The sequence below is a fragment of the Oncorhynchus mykiss genome, chromosome 12, assembly GCF_013265735.2.
Source record: "Oncorhynchus mykiss isolate Arlee chromosome 12, USDA_OmykA_1.1, whole genome shotgun sequence".
Classification (NCBI taxonomy): domain Eukaryota; kingdom Metazoa; phylum Chordata; class Actinopteri; order Salmoniformes; family Salmonidae; genus Oncorhynchus; species Oncorhynchus mykiss.
In genome coordinates, this window is record NC_048576.1 from 94,315,869 (window position 1) to 94,332,585 (window position 16,717).

General features: G+C 41.5%; 2 protein-coding genes across 4 annotated transcripts in view; both read left to right on the forward strand.

Moving 5' to 3' along the window:
* Positions 1-11,947, forward strand: part of LOC110487474 (zinc finger protein 239) — a 43,936-nt gene extending 31,989 nt beyond the window's left edge. For 2 of the 3 annotated variants that reach the window (XM_036939302.1, XM_036939303.1), the window contains exons 3-4: positions 9,735-9,912; positions 10,479-11,947. In XM_036939302.1, the coding sequence (XP_036795197.1) occupies positions 9,735-9,912; positions 10,479-11,632 (1,332 nt within the window). In that variant the 3' untranslated portion in view covers positions 11,633-11,947. Of the gene's footprint in view, positions 1-2,343; positions 2,640-9,734; positions 9,913-10,478 lie in introns of those variants that run through there. The other variant, XM_036939301.1, reaches the window with a different exon arrangement.
* Positions 11,948-15,072: 3,125 nt separating this feature from the next.
* LOC110516947 (zinc finger protein 2 homolog) overlaps positions 15,073-16,717 on the forward strand; it is a 9,041-nt gene continuing 7,396 nt past the window's right edge. Inside the window, exons 1-2 of the mRNA XM_036939278.1 lie at positions 15,073-15,451; positions 15,685-15,721. Coding sequence (XP_036795173.1) covers positions 15,713-15,721 — 9 coding nt within the window. The 5' untranslated portion in view covers positions 15,073-15,451; positions 15,685-15,712. The remainder of the gene's footprint in view (positions 15,452-15,684; positions 15,722-16,717) is intronic.

Consider the following 16,717-nt stretch of genomic DNA (forward strand, 5'->3'; position numbering starts at 1 on the left):
GTATCGGTGCTCATCAGCCATTGGACATAAACATTACACAACAAGTTGGAAATCGCAAATTCAACAATGAGTGGTTTGAAAGGAATCAGTGTATAACTGCAAGCGTTGCAAAGCAATCACTAGCCAACTATTCAGTGGAGAGGGTGTGTGGTCCAAGTCTGGTCTCTTTTCCAAGCTTAAAAGGATAAACATACACATACAACATCGTGGGCCAGAAACTGTTGAATATATTGGCCATGCTGTCAATCCAGCAGGACTTCTGCCGCGTTTAAAACAACTGGAAACTGAACTGGGAAATGTCAGACTTCAATGAGTTCAAGACAACTGGGAACTCAGAAAAACGCAAGCTCAGACCGGGAAAATACGTGTTGAATGGTCATCCACCTCGGAATTCCAAGTCAGAAACTCTGGCCTCTTTTTCTAGAGTTCCGATCTGAAGATCACTGACGTCAAGATACAACCTTGTTTTTTCCCCAGTTTTCAGTTGACTTGAAAGTATCATAAATCCAGAGGAAGACAGACTTTGATGACACAATTTGCCCATGCCACCTTCCTGTTCAAGTGAGCATAGCACAAAGTGAGTCCAAAAATGTATTGTATGCTGCTGCATAAATGATAATATAATATGCTCAGCAACAATATGCCAGGGAGATATGTATACTGTAGCTAAGAAAGTAATACTAAATGTATGTTGTGTAGTAAGCTGTTAGTAGCCCATGTGCTTTACCCTAATAATTTGATCCCTTACCCCCTCATAACTTAGCCTACTGTTCTGACATGTAGCCTATAGCCAGTTTTCAGAGAAATATCATCAAATATTGTAAAAGCTTTCATTGTCTGCTTATATGCCCCCTTTATTTATCCTATGATTCTGACTTGGTGTACAGGGATGATACTGTAAGAACGGCGCATGTTCTGAATTCTGTTCCTGTTCATTTTAGAAGTGCTAAACAAATAGTTATGTGACTACGCCCATGTTTACGTTGACTACTACTATGTTGCTCATCGTCTTAATCAAAATTTGATTGCCTCTTATCTGCTCATTGTTCCCCATCATTCCCCTTGGGTTTCTGTACAGGTCTTTGTGACATCAGCTGATGTAAGAAGGGCTTAATAAATACATTTGATTGATTATGCCATAGTTTGTACATCTCAATTGTCAGTAGAAACCACATTTGCAAGTCAGCCATATCAGCATTCTTTTTTTTTTAAGGAGGTAAATGAGGCTGAAAGAAATGTTTCGCTGCCCGACAAGGCTCTGCTGATAGCCAGGTGTAGCATGACAAGGATTCACTCCATGGTGCTGAAAAGAAAGCTCTTCTGCTGGGACAGCTTTATGTAGGCCTTAATAGTTTGTGGGAACCAGTTGTCACTGTTATAGTGCAATTAATGTATTGTTTAGTGTTGTGTTGTTGCCTTGCTGGCATTCATCCCCCTCAAAAAACGTAGGCTTTGCCCCACCAAGATTTACATGCTAAAATGGCCATTGTGTATGGCCACTGCAGAAGTCTGATTGAACATAAATCGGACTTAACTGGTTCACTGCACCGATCGCTCATCGGTAATCAGTATGTTATTTACGAGGCTACTCTTAATGGGCCTCAGCCAATAACCACAGCTGGACTCTGGAAGAGAACGTTGTCAGAGAGGAAGAGGCAAAGTGAGAGGCCCAACTCAAGGGAAAATCTGTCTCCCTCCAGCAGGTGGTGTTTGTCAGTTTTTTTCGCCCACCAAGCAAGGAGTTTTTGTATGGAGGTCAATGAGAGTGTTGAATTTGGTCATCAAAAACGAATGGCTTATTTGATTGAAGTTTCTTAGCCTGCACTCACAGGACTGCTACAAGCTTTTGGCAGGTCGCTTTTGCGTCTTCCATTAAGGACCGCTATAAGCGCTAGAAAGCCATCTAGCCATGAGCTAATTTGAAAGACGATAGCAAGGAATTTCTCTAATCTCAAATTCAGCCTGCCACCTTCCAGCAAACCACAGCCAGGCGGAGGCTGCAAGCTATTTCTGTTGTTTCTATACATACCTTAGATTTGTTTTGATTTTAATTTGTTGTAACTTGCAAATGTAAAAACAATACAACCACACATGGACATAATGTATTTGCAATCATTGAGGATGACACAAAAGATGTGATACAAATAATAATTTAAAGTTTAAATAGATTAATGATATTGATTATGCCAATTTATGTTTTGACATGAATTTAACATACTATATATATATTTGAGGCAATACAGCGGTTATATCCTAACAATAAATGACTCCCTAAACCGCCTCACCCACTTGAAGAGAGGTGTTGATGACTAAGAACAGTAGGTGGCGGCACATTTTAAACACCACAGAAGAAGCCGGAAAGCATCAACAGGAAGTACTTTGTTACCATCCTCTATCTAGTTTTCAAACCAAACACATTTCCACATCCTTTCCCAGGATGTTTCTAATGTAAGATTAGTCTAAATTAGACGTTTATTTGTCACAATTTAAATCGAGTTTTATATTTAAAAAGGTGTGTTCTAGCTTTTCTTTATCTGAACGCTGTGACAAAGAAAGTAACTGTATCGTAACTCTTACTGTCATGTTTATATTTGAAGAAACGTTAAAGAAAGAATACAGTTGTTTCCATGATGGATCGGGTAAGTTTGGTTGACTTATGAACAATCTGTTTTCTGTGGTGTATGAAATGTCAAGGCCTATTTTTCATCATCTTTGATCTTCCATGTCTATTCGTTCCATTTGAACAGCTGGACAAAATAAACAATGGTGGTAATAAACACTTGGGATATTTTGTCCTTCAGCAAATTAGCCTACTAGCCTAAAACACACAGATTGATACAAGGCAATGCGCAACAAGCAGGTAAAGTCAGAACCATGGAGAAATAATGAGGGCAAAGCTACAACTTGCAGTAGTGGTGCGTGGGTAAAAGCGTCAGACAAGCCAAGCAAGAAAAATAGCCATATTACTACCTGCGTTGTTATATAACCTGTTAGTTCATAAGCCTTGACACAGCTGAGACAAGAAGACAGTGGCAGAATACATTCAACCAGACCTTTGTTACATCATAAAACTAGAGAGCAACATCTGTCCTGTTAAGTTCACAGTTACAACCTACAGAATGATACAGCAAGTTAATGTTTCCAACGTTTTCGGACTACTAAATGTTGCACCCCTGCCAAAAACGATTTAGTTAGATAAACGTAGGCTAAATATGATGCGTCTATCCATGGTACTGATTTCTGTGTGTACATTGCGAGTAGAAAAAAACATGTTGACTCACCTTAACTTGTGGAGAAATGCCGTCCTCATCTTTCATGTTCCCTGAACGGTCTATGAGTCAGTCATACAGTACACACTTTTAGTTTTTGTTGTCTTTGGCTTCCTTGCTAAGATAAATGACCACCACAAAAATTATTTTGTTTTATATTCCATTATATTGTAGTCGTGAGTTGTTCAGTATTTTCTGCGCCGATTTGGTAAAAATGATTGCAGCGGATTAAAACGGCACTAGCTTCCATAAAGTGACCATTGGACTTAAATGTTTGTTTGACTACCTTTTGTAGATGCAACAGTTTTTATTACATTTATAATGTATCTCTCTCGCATGCACATTTATGTCCATTAATACCTTTTTGTAGCATTTCTGGCAATGCCAACTAAGTTTCAGACAAATCTAACTAACTAACTTATCTATAGTTCTATCTAACCTGGTCAGCAACTTGGATGCTTGGCAACAATACAGTTGCTATTCGCTAAAGTTAGCCTCTGTAGCTAGCTATCTAACGAAAAGGCAAATAAATGTAGCTATCTGTAATTGTTGATGGAAGGTTTGTTACACAAATAACTAAAGCCATTAGCTTGCTAGCAGACAACAGCTGAACATCGACAGAAAAGCTAGCTAACGATAGCAAGTTCACGTCCAAATGCCGCTCGTAGCTATGTTTTGTGGCAAAATGTACATCCGTTTTTTTTAAATGCCACACTGCTGCCTTAGAATACCTTAGAATGCAATGGTCTTCTGCAACGCTAGCTACTCCATAGTCCAAGCTACGGTAAACGCTAGCTAGCTACTCCATAGTCCAAGCTACGGTAAACGCTAGCTAGCTACTCCATAGCTACGGTAAACACTAGCCATATTTCACTGTCAGACAGGACACAACTCAATCTTGCTGAGAAAACAAATCAAATCAGATTTTATTGGTCGCATACATATACTTAGCAGATCTTATTGCAGGTGTAGCGAAATGCTTGTGTTCCTAGTTCCAACAGTGCCGTAATATCTAATAATCCACAACAATAATGTTACATACATCTAAAAGTTAAAAAAAATGATTTAAGAAATATATAAATATTAGTCCAGAGTATAAATACAGTACATTCATAAGTATGTGGACACCCCTTCAAATTATTGGATTTGGCTATTTCAGCCACACCTGTTGCTGACAGGTGTATAAAAATGAGCACATCGCCATGCAATCTCCATAGACAAACATTGGCAGTAGAATGGCCTTACTGAAGACCTCAGTGACTTTCAACGTGGCACCACCACCTTTCCTACAAGTCAGTTTGTCAAATATCTGCCCTGCTAGAGCTTCCCCGGTCAACTGTAAGTGCTGTTATTGTTATTAAGTGGAAAAGTCTAGGAGCAACAATGGCTCAATCGAGGAGTACGCCACACAAGCTCACAGAACGGGAACGCCGAGTACTGAAGTGCGTAATGCGTTAAAATCATCTGTCCTCGGTTGCAACACTCCCTACCGAGTTCCAAACGGCCTCTGAACGCAATGTCGGCACAACTGTTCGTCAGGAGTTTCATGAAATGGGTTTTCATAGCTGAGCAGCCGCACACAAGCCTAAGATCACCTTGAGCCAGTTGCGGTTCGAGCTTGTATGGCTCCCTGGGCGAGCCATACAAAGCTTTCAGCTTTGAAAGCCCCTCTGCTTCAGCTACGGTCACTGGAAGAGTAAGACGAATTCTGAGGTCTGGGGTCTCCGGCGCCGGTCCACAGTCCGGTTCTACAAAGGCGGAGGGATCAGCGTAAAGAGGGGGGGCTGCATCCAGAACCGGAGCCACCACCAAGGGTAGATGCCCACCCGGACCCTCCCCTATAGGTTCAGGTTTGCGGCCGGGAGTCCCAAACTTTTTTGGGGGGTACTGTCACGCCCTGACCTTAAATATAAAGAAAACAGAGATATCTTGGTTAGGTCAGGGCGTGACTAGGGTGGGTACACTAGTTTTTGTATTGTTTAGGGTTTTTTGTAGGTCTAGGTGATTGGTATGTCTATGGTGGCCTGATATGGTTCCCAATCAGAGGCAGCTGTTTATCGTTGTCTCAGATTGGGGAATCATATTTAGGTAGCCATTTCCCTTTGGTGTTTGTGGGATCTTGTTCTATGTTTAGTTGCCTGTCTGCCCTATTCGTATAGCTTCACGTTTCGTTCGATTGTTTGTTGTTTTGTTAGTTGAGTTTCAGTTATTAAATATTACGTGGAACTCTACTCATGCTGCGTCTTGGTCTCATCTTTATGACGAACGTCACAAGTCCTGAGTTTCCCAAATTAATTTTCTTCTTAGAACAGAGTTTGCAGCAGAAATGGCTGTTGTTGTTTTTTCAGAATACACCAGACAACTTCTAGGGATTTTTTTCACCACTCACCAAGGTCTTCCTGAAATACTGGTGGTGGCAACATCTTCCTTCACTCTCATTCCCTGGGGAAACAAAGTTAGGTGGTACCTCACTTGGTCCTGTGCAAACAAGCTGTGTCTGAATTCTGTCAGTCAGCAGGGTCTGTAGACAGTGATTCATCCTCAGCAGCAGGATCTGTAGACAGTGATTCATCCTCACCAGCAGGGTCTGTAGACAGTAATTCATCCTCAGCAGCAGGATCTGTAGACAGTGATTCATCCTCAGCAGCAGGGTCTGTAGACAGTGATTCATCCTCACCAGCAGGGTCTGTAGACAGTGATTCATCCTCAGCAGCAGGATCTGTAGACAGTGGTTCATCCTCAGCAGCAGGATCTGTAGACAGTGGTTCATCCTCAGCAGCAGGGTCTGTAGACAGTGGTTCATCCTCAGCAGCAGGGTCTGTAGACAGTGATTCATCCTCAGCAGCAGGGTCTGTAGACAGTGATTCATCCTCACCAGCAGGGTCTGTAGACAGTGATTCATCCTCAGCAGCAGGATCTGTAGACAGTGGTTCATCCTCAGCAGCAGGATCTGTAGACAGTGATTCATCCTCAGCAGCAGGATCTGTAGACAGTAATTCATCCTCACCAGCAGGATCTGTAGACAGTGATTCATCCTCAGCAGCAGGGTCTGTAGACAGTGATTCATCCTCAGCAGCAGAATTTGGTGGGATGCTGCTACAGGCGTTTCTAAAGGAGAGCACATGGGCATTAGTTTACGCATGTTATTCACAACATTTATAGTGGTGGAACATCCCACATACATACCCAGTAATAATAAAATCATAATTGTTACCAACAATATGGAAACTTAAAACTTTGCGAAAGGGAGATTATTTATTCTGTTTGTTACGCAGGGATGCACACACATGTGCGTGCACACAAACCCACCTGAAGAATCCTGCTGGGGAGAAGTGGAAGCAAATGGGTCTTCATCCTCAGACAATATTTGTGGAGACACCTGTGTGGCTGAGCAGGTGGGCGGCTCCTCATCCTGAGGCTCCGAGATAATTTCTGAAGAGGCCTGTGTGGCTGAGAAGGTAGATAGCACCTCATCCTGGCCAATGCCAGAGGGTGCTCCAAAATATTTCAGAAGTGCCCCTTAATTTGCACTTAAACACTGTTTTATATTATTCTTAACGATTTCGCAAACCAGAAAAAAATGCAACTATGTCTGTGAAACTATATATTAACAGTATTATGAATTAATTGTGGTTTATTTGGTAGCATTTCATAGTGTGACTGATTTGACTAATCCCCCACTCCCCCTACCTCGGGCTTCCAGTGGGGAGACCTGAGGTCAACCTACCTCCGCCCCCCTCCCCATCTCGTACTTCTGAGTGGGAGACCTTCCCAGGCAGTAGCCTGCCTAGCTCCCAACCTAGAATCAGGGCGCCCACTCCGACAAGGTTAATTGACCCACAGTCCCACACGGTGACATGATATCATTGACGTGACGTGCAAATGAGCGATAGAAAACCGATCGCGCATGTGTCATCATTCCAAAAAAATGATTGGGCCCATACCTAAATCCGCCACTGCGCAATGCCAAGTCTCGGCTGGAGTGGTGTAACATGGTGACCAGACCGGACACATCGTGTGCGCGAGCGTCGCAAAATAAATGTCGAAATCCATGTTATTCAATTATTGCCCCCACACTGCTCGCGCCCACGAGCGTCTGCGTTGCGTTGCCAAGGGCTAAAATAGAAGTAATTCCTATTTCTGACGCAGATCGCGCTGAAAGTCCTGCCTCTCCCATCTCCTCATTGGTTTATAGAAGCAGGTACCCACGTGCCATTTCCTCATTGGTTATACTCACATGGGTGATTGAAAGACAAAGTGTTTTGAAGTGTTTTGCCGGTTGTCGTGGTAAAAGTGTAGATGCCAATCAGGGATTTTTTTTATAAGTTCAAAGATGAAAAGGCCTGGAAGGAGGAGAGATGACTAGAAATTATTCGGTTGGCTGTTTTATGTGTGGATTAATTGTCGGAGTAGAAGACCTTGTGCATTTCAGGTAAAATAACAACTCAATGTTTATATCCCAGGACAAATTAGCTAGCAAGTGCAAGCTAACTAGCTAAATTGCCATACATGTAATGCTTTTCGACCTGTCCCCAAATTAATGTAATTGGTTCAGAGTTTGTTTTGATATTTTAACCTGTGTGTCATGATCGCGTTTGGTGTAGGGGGACAAAATGCATTTATGCACGATAGCGCACGATGGTGCACGCACGCAGCTGGTTTGGATTCCGTGTAAGGCTCGCTGCCGACGGACAAATCTTGGTTTGGCAGATGTCAGGAGAACGCTACCTGCCCCAATGCATAGTGCCAACGGTAAAGTTTGGTGTAAGAGAAATTATTGTCTGGAGCTGTTTGTCATGGTTCTGTCCATTAATTCTAGTGAAGGGAAATCTTAACGCTACAGCAAACAATGACATTCTAGACCATTCTGTGCTTCCAACTTTGTGGTAACAGTTTGCAGAAGGCCCTTTCCTGTTTCAGCATGACAATGCCCCCCTTGCAAAAAACAAGTTCCATACAGCAATAGTTTGTCAAGATTGTTGTGGAAGAACTTGACTGGCCTGCACAGAGCCCTGACCTCAACCCCATCAAACACCTTTGGGATGAATTGCAATGCCGACTGCGAGCCAGGCCTAATCGGCTAACATCAGTGCCCGACCTCACGAATGCTCTTGTGGCTGAATTGAAGCAAGTCCCTGCAGCAATGTTCCAACCTTAATTGGAAAGCCTTCCCAGAAGAGTGGAGGCTGTTATAGCAGCAAAGGGGGTACCACATGCATTTGGAATGAGATGTTTGACGAGCAGGTGTCCACATACTTTTGGTCTTGTAGTAGATGTGATGAGATAGTCGTGTACATCCTACACAGGGACACTCTAAGTCAATCTTAAATGAATCATTGTTTATTATCAGCATGCTCTAGAGGTCAAAGTCAAACTTAGGATGCATAAAGTACCGTTCTGAAGGTATCTCCCTCAGGGCAGTCCCGTTAGAGCTCTTATATACTGGTTACAGACACGTTACAGAGTTCATAGGGTTGGTTCCGGCATGTCTGGCACAGTCTCCTATCATAACTTATACAACATATTCTGGCCGTTCTGCCAGATGGTCCTGAGGAGGGGGTCATGTTGCCTCCCTTCATATTTTTACCAAGTACAGGCAGGAACCAAGGATTATTTATAACACTATGAACATTTTGAAGACTGTTCTTCACATGATAACATTTTCCATCACAGGATGTATAGACATTATGGACAGTATGTGTATAGAATTACTGGAATATCTGTACAATGCGTATGATTGAGTCGTGATCTGATTGTCCGAAGGGTGAGCAAATATAGATGTAAACAGCACATTGTTCATTGCATGCTTGTTAGCACCAGAAAAACATCAGAATAACTCTGCAACACTTTAGGCTAGAAACAAGCTGTAAATGGCACCAGAAAGACGTGGCTCTATTGTACATGGGGATAACTGTATAAATTGATATTCATTTAATTTCGGGGGAAAGTAAAAACAAATTGATGGATTTGGCTTTAAAAAGTACATAATAATGAGCAGCAGGAGTTCAGGTGTTTTGGTTTTTCCTCTGGTTATTATGACAAATCACGTTTTCGCAGGTGTTGGCGTCCTCTGAATTTTGGAAAGGGGAGGGGATATTCGGCCTGTATCTTGAAAGAGAGGGTGGAGCTCCTTGTTCCAGCGTCTCTTAAGCTCTCTTCTTATCACGTATGAACCCAGAACTAAATTGAGCGGTTGACCAATTCATGAGACATTAGTTCTGTGTAAACCAAGATTAACTCAGGGGTGAAAGATGTGTTCAACTCCAATGAATGCTCAATCAAAGCTTCTGAACATAAGACGGGGCATTAGAATTGTTATACATTTGTGGAAAGTAGTGAACGATTACACACTTCAGGAGAAAGGAGGTATTATTAGGATGCACCAATCAATCAGAGATTTAGACTAAAGTAATCAAATGTTTGGTCTAATGATATTCTATGTACAATACTTCCTGTGGTCACTAGGACAGAGCTAGTCCGTCCCCCTCTACCCTGCCGGAATCCCCTGGTCACAACTCTCCTGGTAGCTTCTTACTGCTGGGTCTTAAGAGGGTGTTTGTGCGGCTGGTCGACTGCAGGAAAATACCAGGGCAGAGTGGAACTGTGAGAGAAGGACACGAGGAGGGAGATCTGATTTCATCAAGTAAGAACAATGGGGTGTGTGGAACAGACTACAATCTGATTCTGCAAATTCTTTGATTAACAGTATACATGTATGGAGGGGTGTGTGCCTAATAAACTGGCCACTCCACTGAGTGTATATTGATGATGAGGGCGGCAGGTAGCCTAGTGGTTAAGAGCGTTGGGCCACTAATCAAAAGGTTGCTGGTTCGAATCTCTGAGCCGACAAGGTGAAAAATCTGTCTGTGCCCTTTTTATATTTAACCTTTATTTAACTAGGCAAGTCAGTTAAGAACAAACTCTTATTTTCAATGACGGCCTAGGAACAGTGGGTTAACTGCCTGTTCAGGGGCAGAACGACAGATTTGTACCATGTCAGCGTGGGGATTTGAACTTGCAACCTTCCGGTTACTAGTCCAACGCTCTAACCACTAGGCTACTAACCCTTGAGCAAGGTACTTAACCCTAATTGCTCCTGTAAATTGCTCTTTATAAGAGCACCTGCTAAATAACAACAAAAAAAGTTATAGGTTTTGAAAATATGGGTCCATAAACAAATACTAACTATTCAATGTCTTTATTTTACAGGGGACACCCCGTACTGTTGTTCTCTTAGTGGGAGGGGCTTATCATCTGGGGAGCCTCAACATCCTGTTGCTGACGAGACAGAGAAGAGTGTCTCCAGATCAGAACATCTCAAGAAACACCAGCAGAGACGTACAGGGAAGAAACCTCACCACTGCTGCTCTGACTGTGGGAAGAGTTTCACAAACCAGAGTGGCTTCATTATTCACTGTGATCAGTGTGGGAAGAGTTTTGCTGCATCTAACACCTTGAAATCTAATGTAAGAATTCATACAGGGGAGAAGCCTTACCTCTGCCTTGATTGTGGGAAAAGCTTTGTTAGTGCAGGAGCCTTAACTGTACACCAGCGAGTACACACTGGAGAGAAGCCTTATAGTTGTGATCAGTGTGGAAAGAGCTTCAATAAGTCAGTCCACCTGACTACACACCAGCTAATACACACTGGAGTGAAGCCTTATAGCTGTGATCAGTGTGGGAAGAGCTTCAATAAGTCAGTCCACCTGACTACACACCAGCGAACACACACTGGAGAGAAACCTTATAGCTGTGATCAGTGTGGGAATAGCTTTGCTGTAGCTTCCTCCCTGACTAGACACCAGGTAACACACACTGGAGAGAAACCTTACAGCTGTGATCACTGTGGGAAGAGCTTTGCTGTAGCTTCCTCCCTAACTAGACACCAGGTAACACACACTGGAGAGAGAACCTATGTCTGTCTATGTGGGAAGAGCTTTGCTCTAGCTTCCACCCTGACTGCACACCAGCGAACACACACTGGAGAGAAGCCTTATAGCTGTGATCAGTGTGGGAAGAGCTTTGCTGTATCAGAAAAACGAACTATACATCAGCGAACACACACTGGAGAGAAGCCTTATAGCTGTTATCAGTGTGGGAAGAGCTTTGCTGTATCAGAAAAACTAACTAGACACCAGCGAACACACACAGGAGAGAAGCCTTACAGATGTGATAACTGTGGAAAGAGCTTCAGTCAATCAGGGAGCCTGATTTCACACCAGCGAACACACACTAGAGAGAAACCCTATGTTTGTCTATGTAGGAAGCGCTTTGCTCATTTAGGGAATATGAGAAAACACCAGAAAGCTAAAATGTGCCGTATTTCCTCTCCCTCCTATCTGTCACCGGTTCCAGATCCATAAATAAAGGATCAATAGAAAACATCTAGTGAACAGTCATATCCATCTCCCATTCTTAAACAGTTGCCTTAGTCTGATCACCATGGTAACCTTTAGAGCATAATATGCAGCTCTGATCTAGGATCAGGTCTCCCCTGTGTCTCTGTAATATTACACATCTAAATGGATAAATGTTATCATAGGAAATGTCAGTGAACCCGTGTGTGTGGGGGGAGGGGGTGATGTTGATAATTGTATATTTTCATATACTCATGATATTATTAAATAGGTGTATATTCATGTATTCAATTGATCAATAAACTTCTAAACAAGAAGTTATCACTTAAACTGTATATTTTATATATCTATATTGATTAAAATATTCCTAAAACGAATCAATAATACATTGGATAATAATATCCATGAGGTCCAGGTAAGAACTATGTGTACTGTGTCTTGTAACAACGGTTAATGTACTAACTTTTAGATTTATAATGTAATAAAACCGGTAAATGTAATATCTTCTTGCTTAATATGATAACGTAACTTATTACATTAAGTGGAAAAAGTTATCAGGTGAGTAACAACTTTTTAAATGAATATCGTAACACCTAAACCAATATTTTATGTGTTACTTCACTTATGTTAATGCACATACTGCCCTCCACTAATTGCAAACCCACAAACACAAACCTATGCACCTGTGCTCATACACTAACACACACAAGCACACATTGATAAAAAAAAAATACCTGAATTAATCTGTAGGCCTTATAGTCAATGAGTCAGGGGGCTCACTTGGGGTGAACATTTTTAAGGTCAATGTCCCAAGAGTTGAAAATGGGTTCTATAATTGCAGCTTTCTGTGTGCTATCACTATTTCTATTCATCCCATTACATTTTTTTGGTAGCATCCAATAAGCCAACATCAGCGTAGAGGATGTCTGATGTAAGGTAGCTAGCGACCTAGCTAGCTAGCGAACAACATTTGTTTATCTAAACTAAAGTCTTGCTTGCTTTCCTGATACGCTGGCTAGACATTCCAAAGCATATCAATGTAATTAGCCATCTGTTATCTGGCTACCCACAAACAGGGAAACAGATCCCAATCAACGGTGTTATCACATGCTCCACTAAGGCAGTTATTTGTCTTATAACTTGTCCTTGTGGTAAAAATGATGTGGGTAAAACAAAGTGCGAAATAAAAGTAAGTAAGTATCTCAGAGCATCGTAGCACCATTAGGTGCAAAAACTTGACTTACCCAGTTGCGGCCCACTTCTTGGAGGCAGGCCACTCGATTTCGTCTCTGCGTTATATTGGCATCGAACATGTCACCCTCCCTAGGAGAGGGGGTGACCTTAATAATTTTTTGTTAAAACGAGAGGCTGCCTGGATCTTTAACTTAAAGACCCTTGTTCCCTTCGGTCTCAACGTAGACTTTGATCTGAAGCCATTCTTGTGATTATTGTGACTTTGCCATTGTAATTGTTTGTAAGCTTGTGTAGTCTAAAATGAATCTATGATCGTATGCTATCCATTTGTTGTTTGTATGTTGTTCTTTGTATGCCATTTTAATATTTGAGAATTAACCAATGATATTAGGCCACTCTTGGCCATGATTACAGACACCGGTAATTACATTTTTGCATCTGAGTTCCTAGAGTGTGCGGCTCTCTTTTATTTTCACGCGAGTCTTGAGTCACCACTCGGAGTACTATGAGATACAACTATCTAGGTTTACTGTTATCAATTTATTAAAAGGCTAAGTGACAAGCTAATATCCTGCAATCAATGATCTAGTATTAAACATAAGCATCTCTGGGTTAACTATCTAATGTTAGCTAAATGTAGTATTGAATAAATTGTCTGAATTTCTTTAAATTGACAATTCTGTGACCTGTCATGGGCAAGTTTTAAAATTACACAATAGGTGTCAGCAAGAGATGTGCATTAGCGGTGGTGCGCGCTAGTGGCGTTTCAATCTGTGACATCACTTGAAATAGTGGCTTTTGTGGAGCGTTGGGTAACGATGCTTCGAGGGTGACTGTTGACGTGTGCAGACCGACCTGGTTCGCGCCCAGGTCGGGGCGAGGGGACGGACGTAATGTTTATACTGTTTACCCGGATCACTGGTTGCTGCAGAAAGAGGTGTGAAATGTCTCGTCAGGGTAAGCTTATTGGAAATCACCTATGGGGGAAAAATGAATGTTGGAAAACAATTGAACCATTTCCCTGTTTGGCCACTAGGTTTTGTGGGTATTATGTCTCGTCCACGGTGGGGCTCTATAGAGAGAAAGAGTAATGCCATATTTTTATAGGCACTAATTTTGCCATGGTTCGCTGGACAAAGCCTATGGGGAAATTAATGGTGTTTTTGGATGAATGCCGAAAATAAGGTCTGTTGTAAACACAGGTTTAGATGTTATATGTTTTGTTATACAATCTATCGGCGAACGTCACTTCTTGTGAATTTTGATGTATTTAAGTAATTTAAAAAAGCACATCACAAAGGCTTCATAATTCATAAAGGTCATATTAACTGACTGCTATTATCTCATAGAACAAAACGTATGAGGTCTCCTTAGGCTGTGCTAACTATTTTCTGTGTTTATTCCAAAACGCCAATTTCCCCCCATAAATGTTTCCTATTGGGATGGCTGAACGAGCCAAAGGAAACTAATTTCCGAGTTTTAAAACTACAAACTGGCGAGCTTTAAAGCTCTTTATAGCTTGACATTGACATGATTGGTAAGTGTAGGAGGGGTACTTCCTGTATAAACACGAATTCCCTTCCTTGATTACTTCCTTCCAGCATCCATGATGTGAGAAATGTGCAGGAGGACCTGAAAGAAAGGAATGTGTAGTATTGATGTAAAAAGTTGTGTGTATAAACTGTAGGGGTACACATGGTGCTGGAGATCAGATGTGTCCGGTGAGAGAAAGACAGGTTGAGGTTACCAGGATCACAGTAGTGCAGAAGGTGTTGTATGATGAGGCAGTGAAGTAAGTAGTAGAAGTAGAGGAAGATGGGTCCAGGGTGAAGGATCCTGAGAGGGTCCCTGTAATTAGGCGGAGGTCAATAGAGAGTGATAAGAATAACATGCTTCAGTATTTTTTTATTTTTTGGGTGTTCATGGCCATGGTTGTCAACCGTACCGCAGGAATAGAATGTAAATCACAGTGGATAGATGTTGCAGAGGCAGCTGTTGAGAAGTACTTGGGTGTACAATATTTTACTTCAGAAGAGTTACAAGGTGTTTTGAAGGATAATATCCTGTCCTCCCAGGATGCTGGCCTGGTGTTGAATCAGAGGGCCAAAGTTGTGGAATAATGATGAGGTTTTAATGGGTGCAGGGTTAGTTAGTTTTTCACAGTGTTATGAATTAATAATACAGAATAGTAGGCTGATACACAGCCAATACACTAGGTGGGGACGTGCACCTATAGTCATTGTTTGCGGACCGCCCTAACACTAAAGAAGAAGACCACTTCCTTCTCAACGGCGCTGGTCTGCTCCGTGAAGCGGAATAATTATGAATCAAATCAAATGTTATTGGTCACATACATATTTTATTGCTACTGTAGCGAAATGCTTGTAATGCACTGACTACTGCGGAGGTTGCATTGTTGTAAATGCTGAATGGACACTGCAGACGTCGGATTGAACATACACCAGGTTTTTCTGGTTCGCTGCACGGATAGCGCTGCTGTAATCAGTCTGGCATTTTATAGGCGTCCATTACTGGGCCTCAGACAATTACAACTATCTGGACTCTCGAAGAGGACGTTGTTTCAAGTGGATCTCGGGTAGAGCTAGACGATAACAGACAACAGGATTCTTGGTGAATAGGGTGTTGAACGTTTTATTGACTTTAATAGATTTAAATCTTATCCAGGATCTTTCTGAAGTAAGGTTAGCCTACATCAGACATTTATTTGTCACAGTTTAAGTCGAATTGTGATATTTTAAAGGACGCCTGATTGCTCTGGTCTAGCTGTTTATCTGAATGCTGTGACAAACAATGTAACTAGTGTAGGCTAGCTACAGATTAACTGTCACGTTTTTTATTTGAAGAAACGCTGAAGAAAGAACGGCTTCAACGATGGATCGGGTAAGTTCGGTTTACTTTTATTAACAATATTCCTACTGTGGTGTATAACATGTCTAGGTCTAGTCATCATCTTTGATCTTCCATATTCATTCGTTCCATTTGAACAACTGGACAAAATAAACAATGGTGGTAATAAAAACACGTCATATTTTGTCCTTCAGAAAAGTAGCCTACTAGCCTATCGCACACAGTTTAATACAAGCCAACGAGAAGCTAAAGTCAGAAACCATGGAGAAATAATGAGGCCATGGTAAAGTTGGTTTTATATTCACACATTCGGACATTCAACAGACATTCGCCAAAAGCCATTTAAAATGGTAAAAATCTATAATTATTTCACCGTTTGTCACATAAACTAGGTATGATTTATTAATTAAATGTCTAGCATAATTTTACAACCTTTGCTTTGAGTATAAATTCCAGTTTTGATACGATAGACTACATGCCCTCTATCAAATCAAAACTGGAATTTTTCCTCAACAAAGGTTGTAAAAGTGTGCTAGACATTTATAGAATAAATAATATCTAGTTTTATGTTTCTGTGACAAACAGTTAATTCGTTATTGATTTATACCACTTTAAATGGCTTTTTACAAACCAACTTTACCTTGGTGAAATAATGAGGCCAAGCCTACACCTTGCAGTAGCGGTGTGTGGGTAAAATGACCAGGGAAGAAAGCCAGAAAAATAGCCATATTACATGTTGTGATAATTGTGTTGTTATAACCTGTTAGTTCATATGCCTGGACTCAGCTGAGACAAGAAGACAGTGGCAGAATACATTCAACCAGACCTTTGTTACATCATAAAACTAGAGAGCAACATCTGTCCTGTTAAGTTCACAATAAATGTTGCATGTAACAGTTGCATGACCTTCAGAATGGTCGAGCAAGTGAATGTTTTCTTAATACTAAACAACTATTGATTTAGAGTTACCGCAAGTCGAAAAGGAAACAGGCGCTGCCTCCACTATTCAAGCTTCATTTCAACATCCTC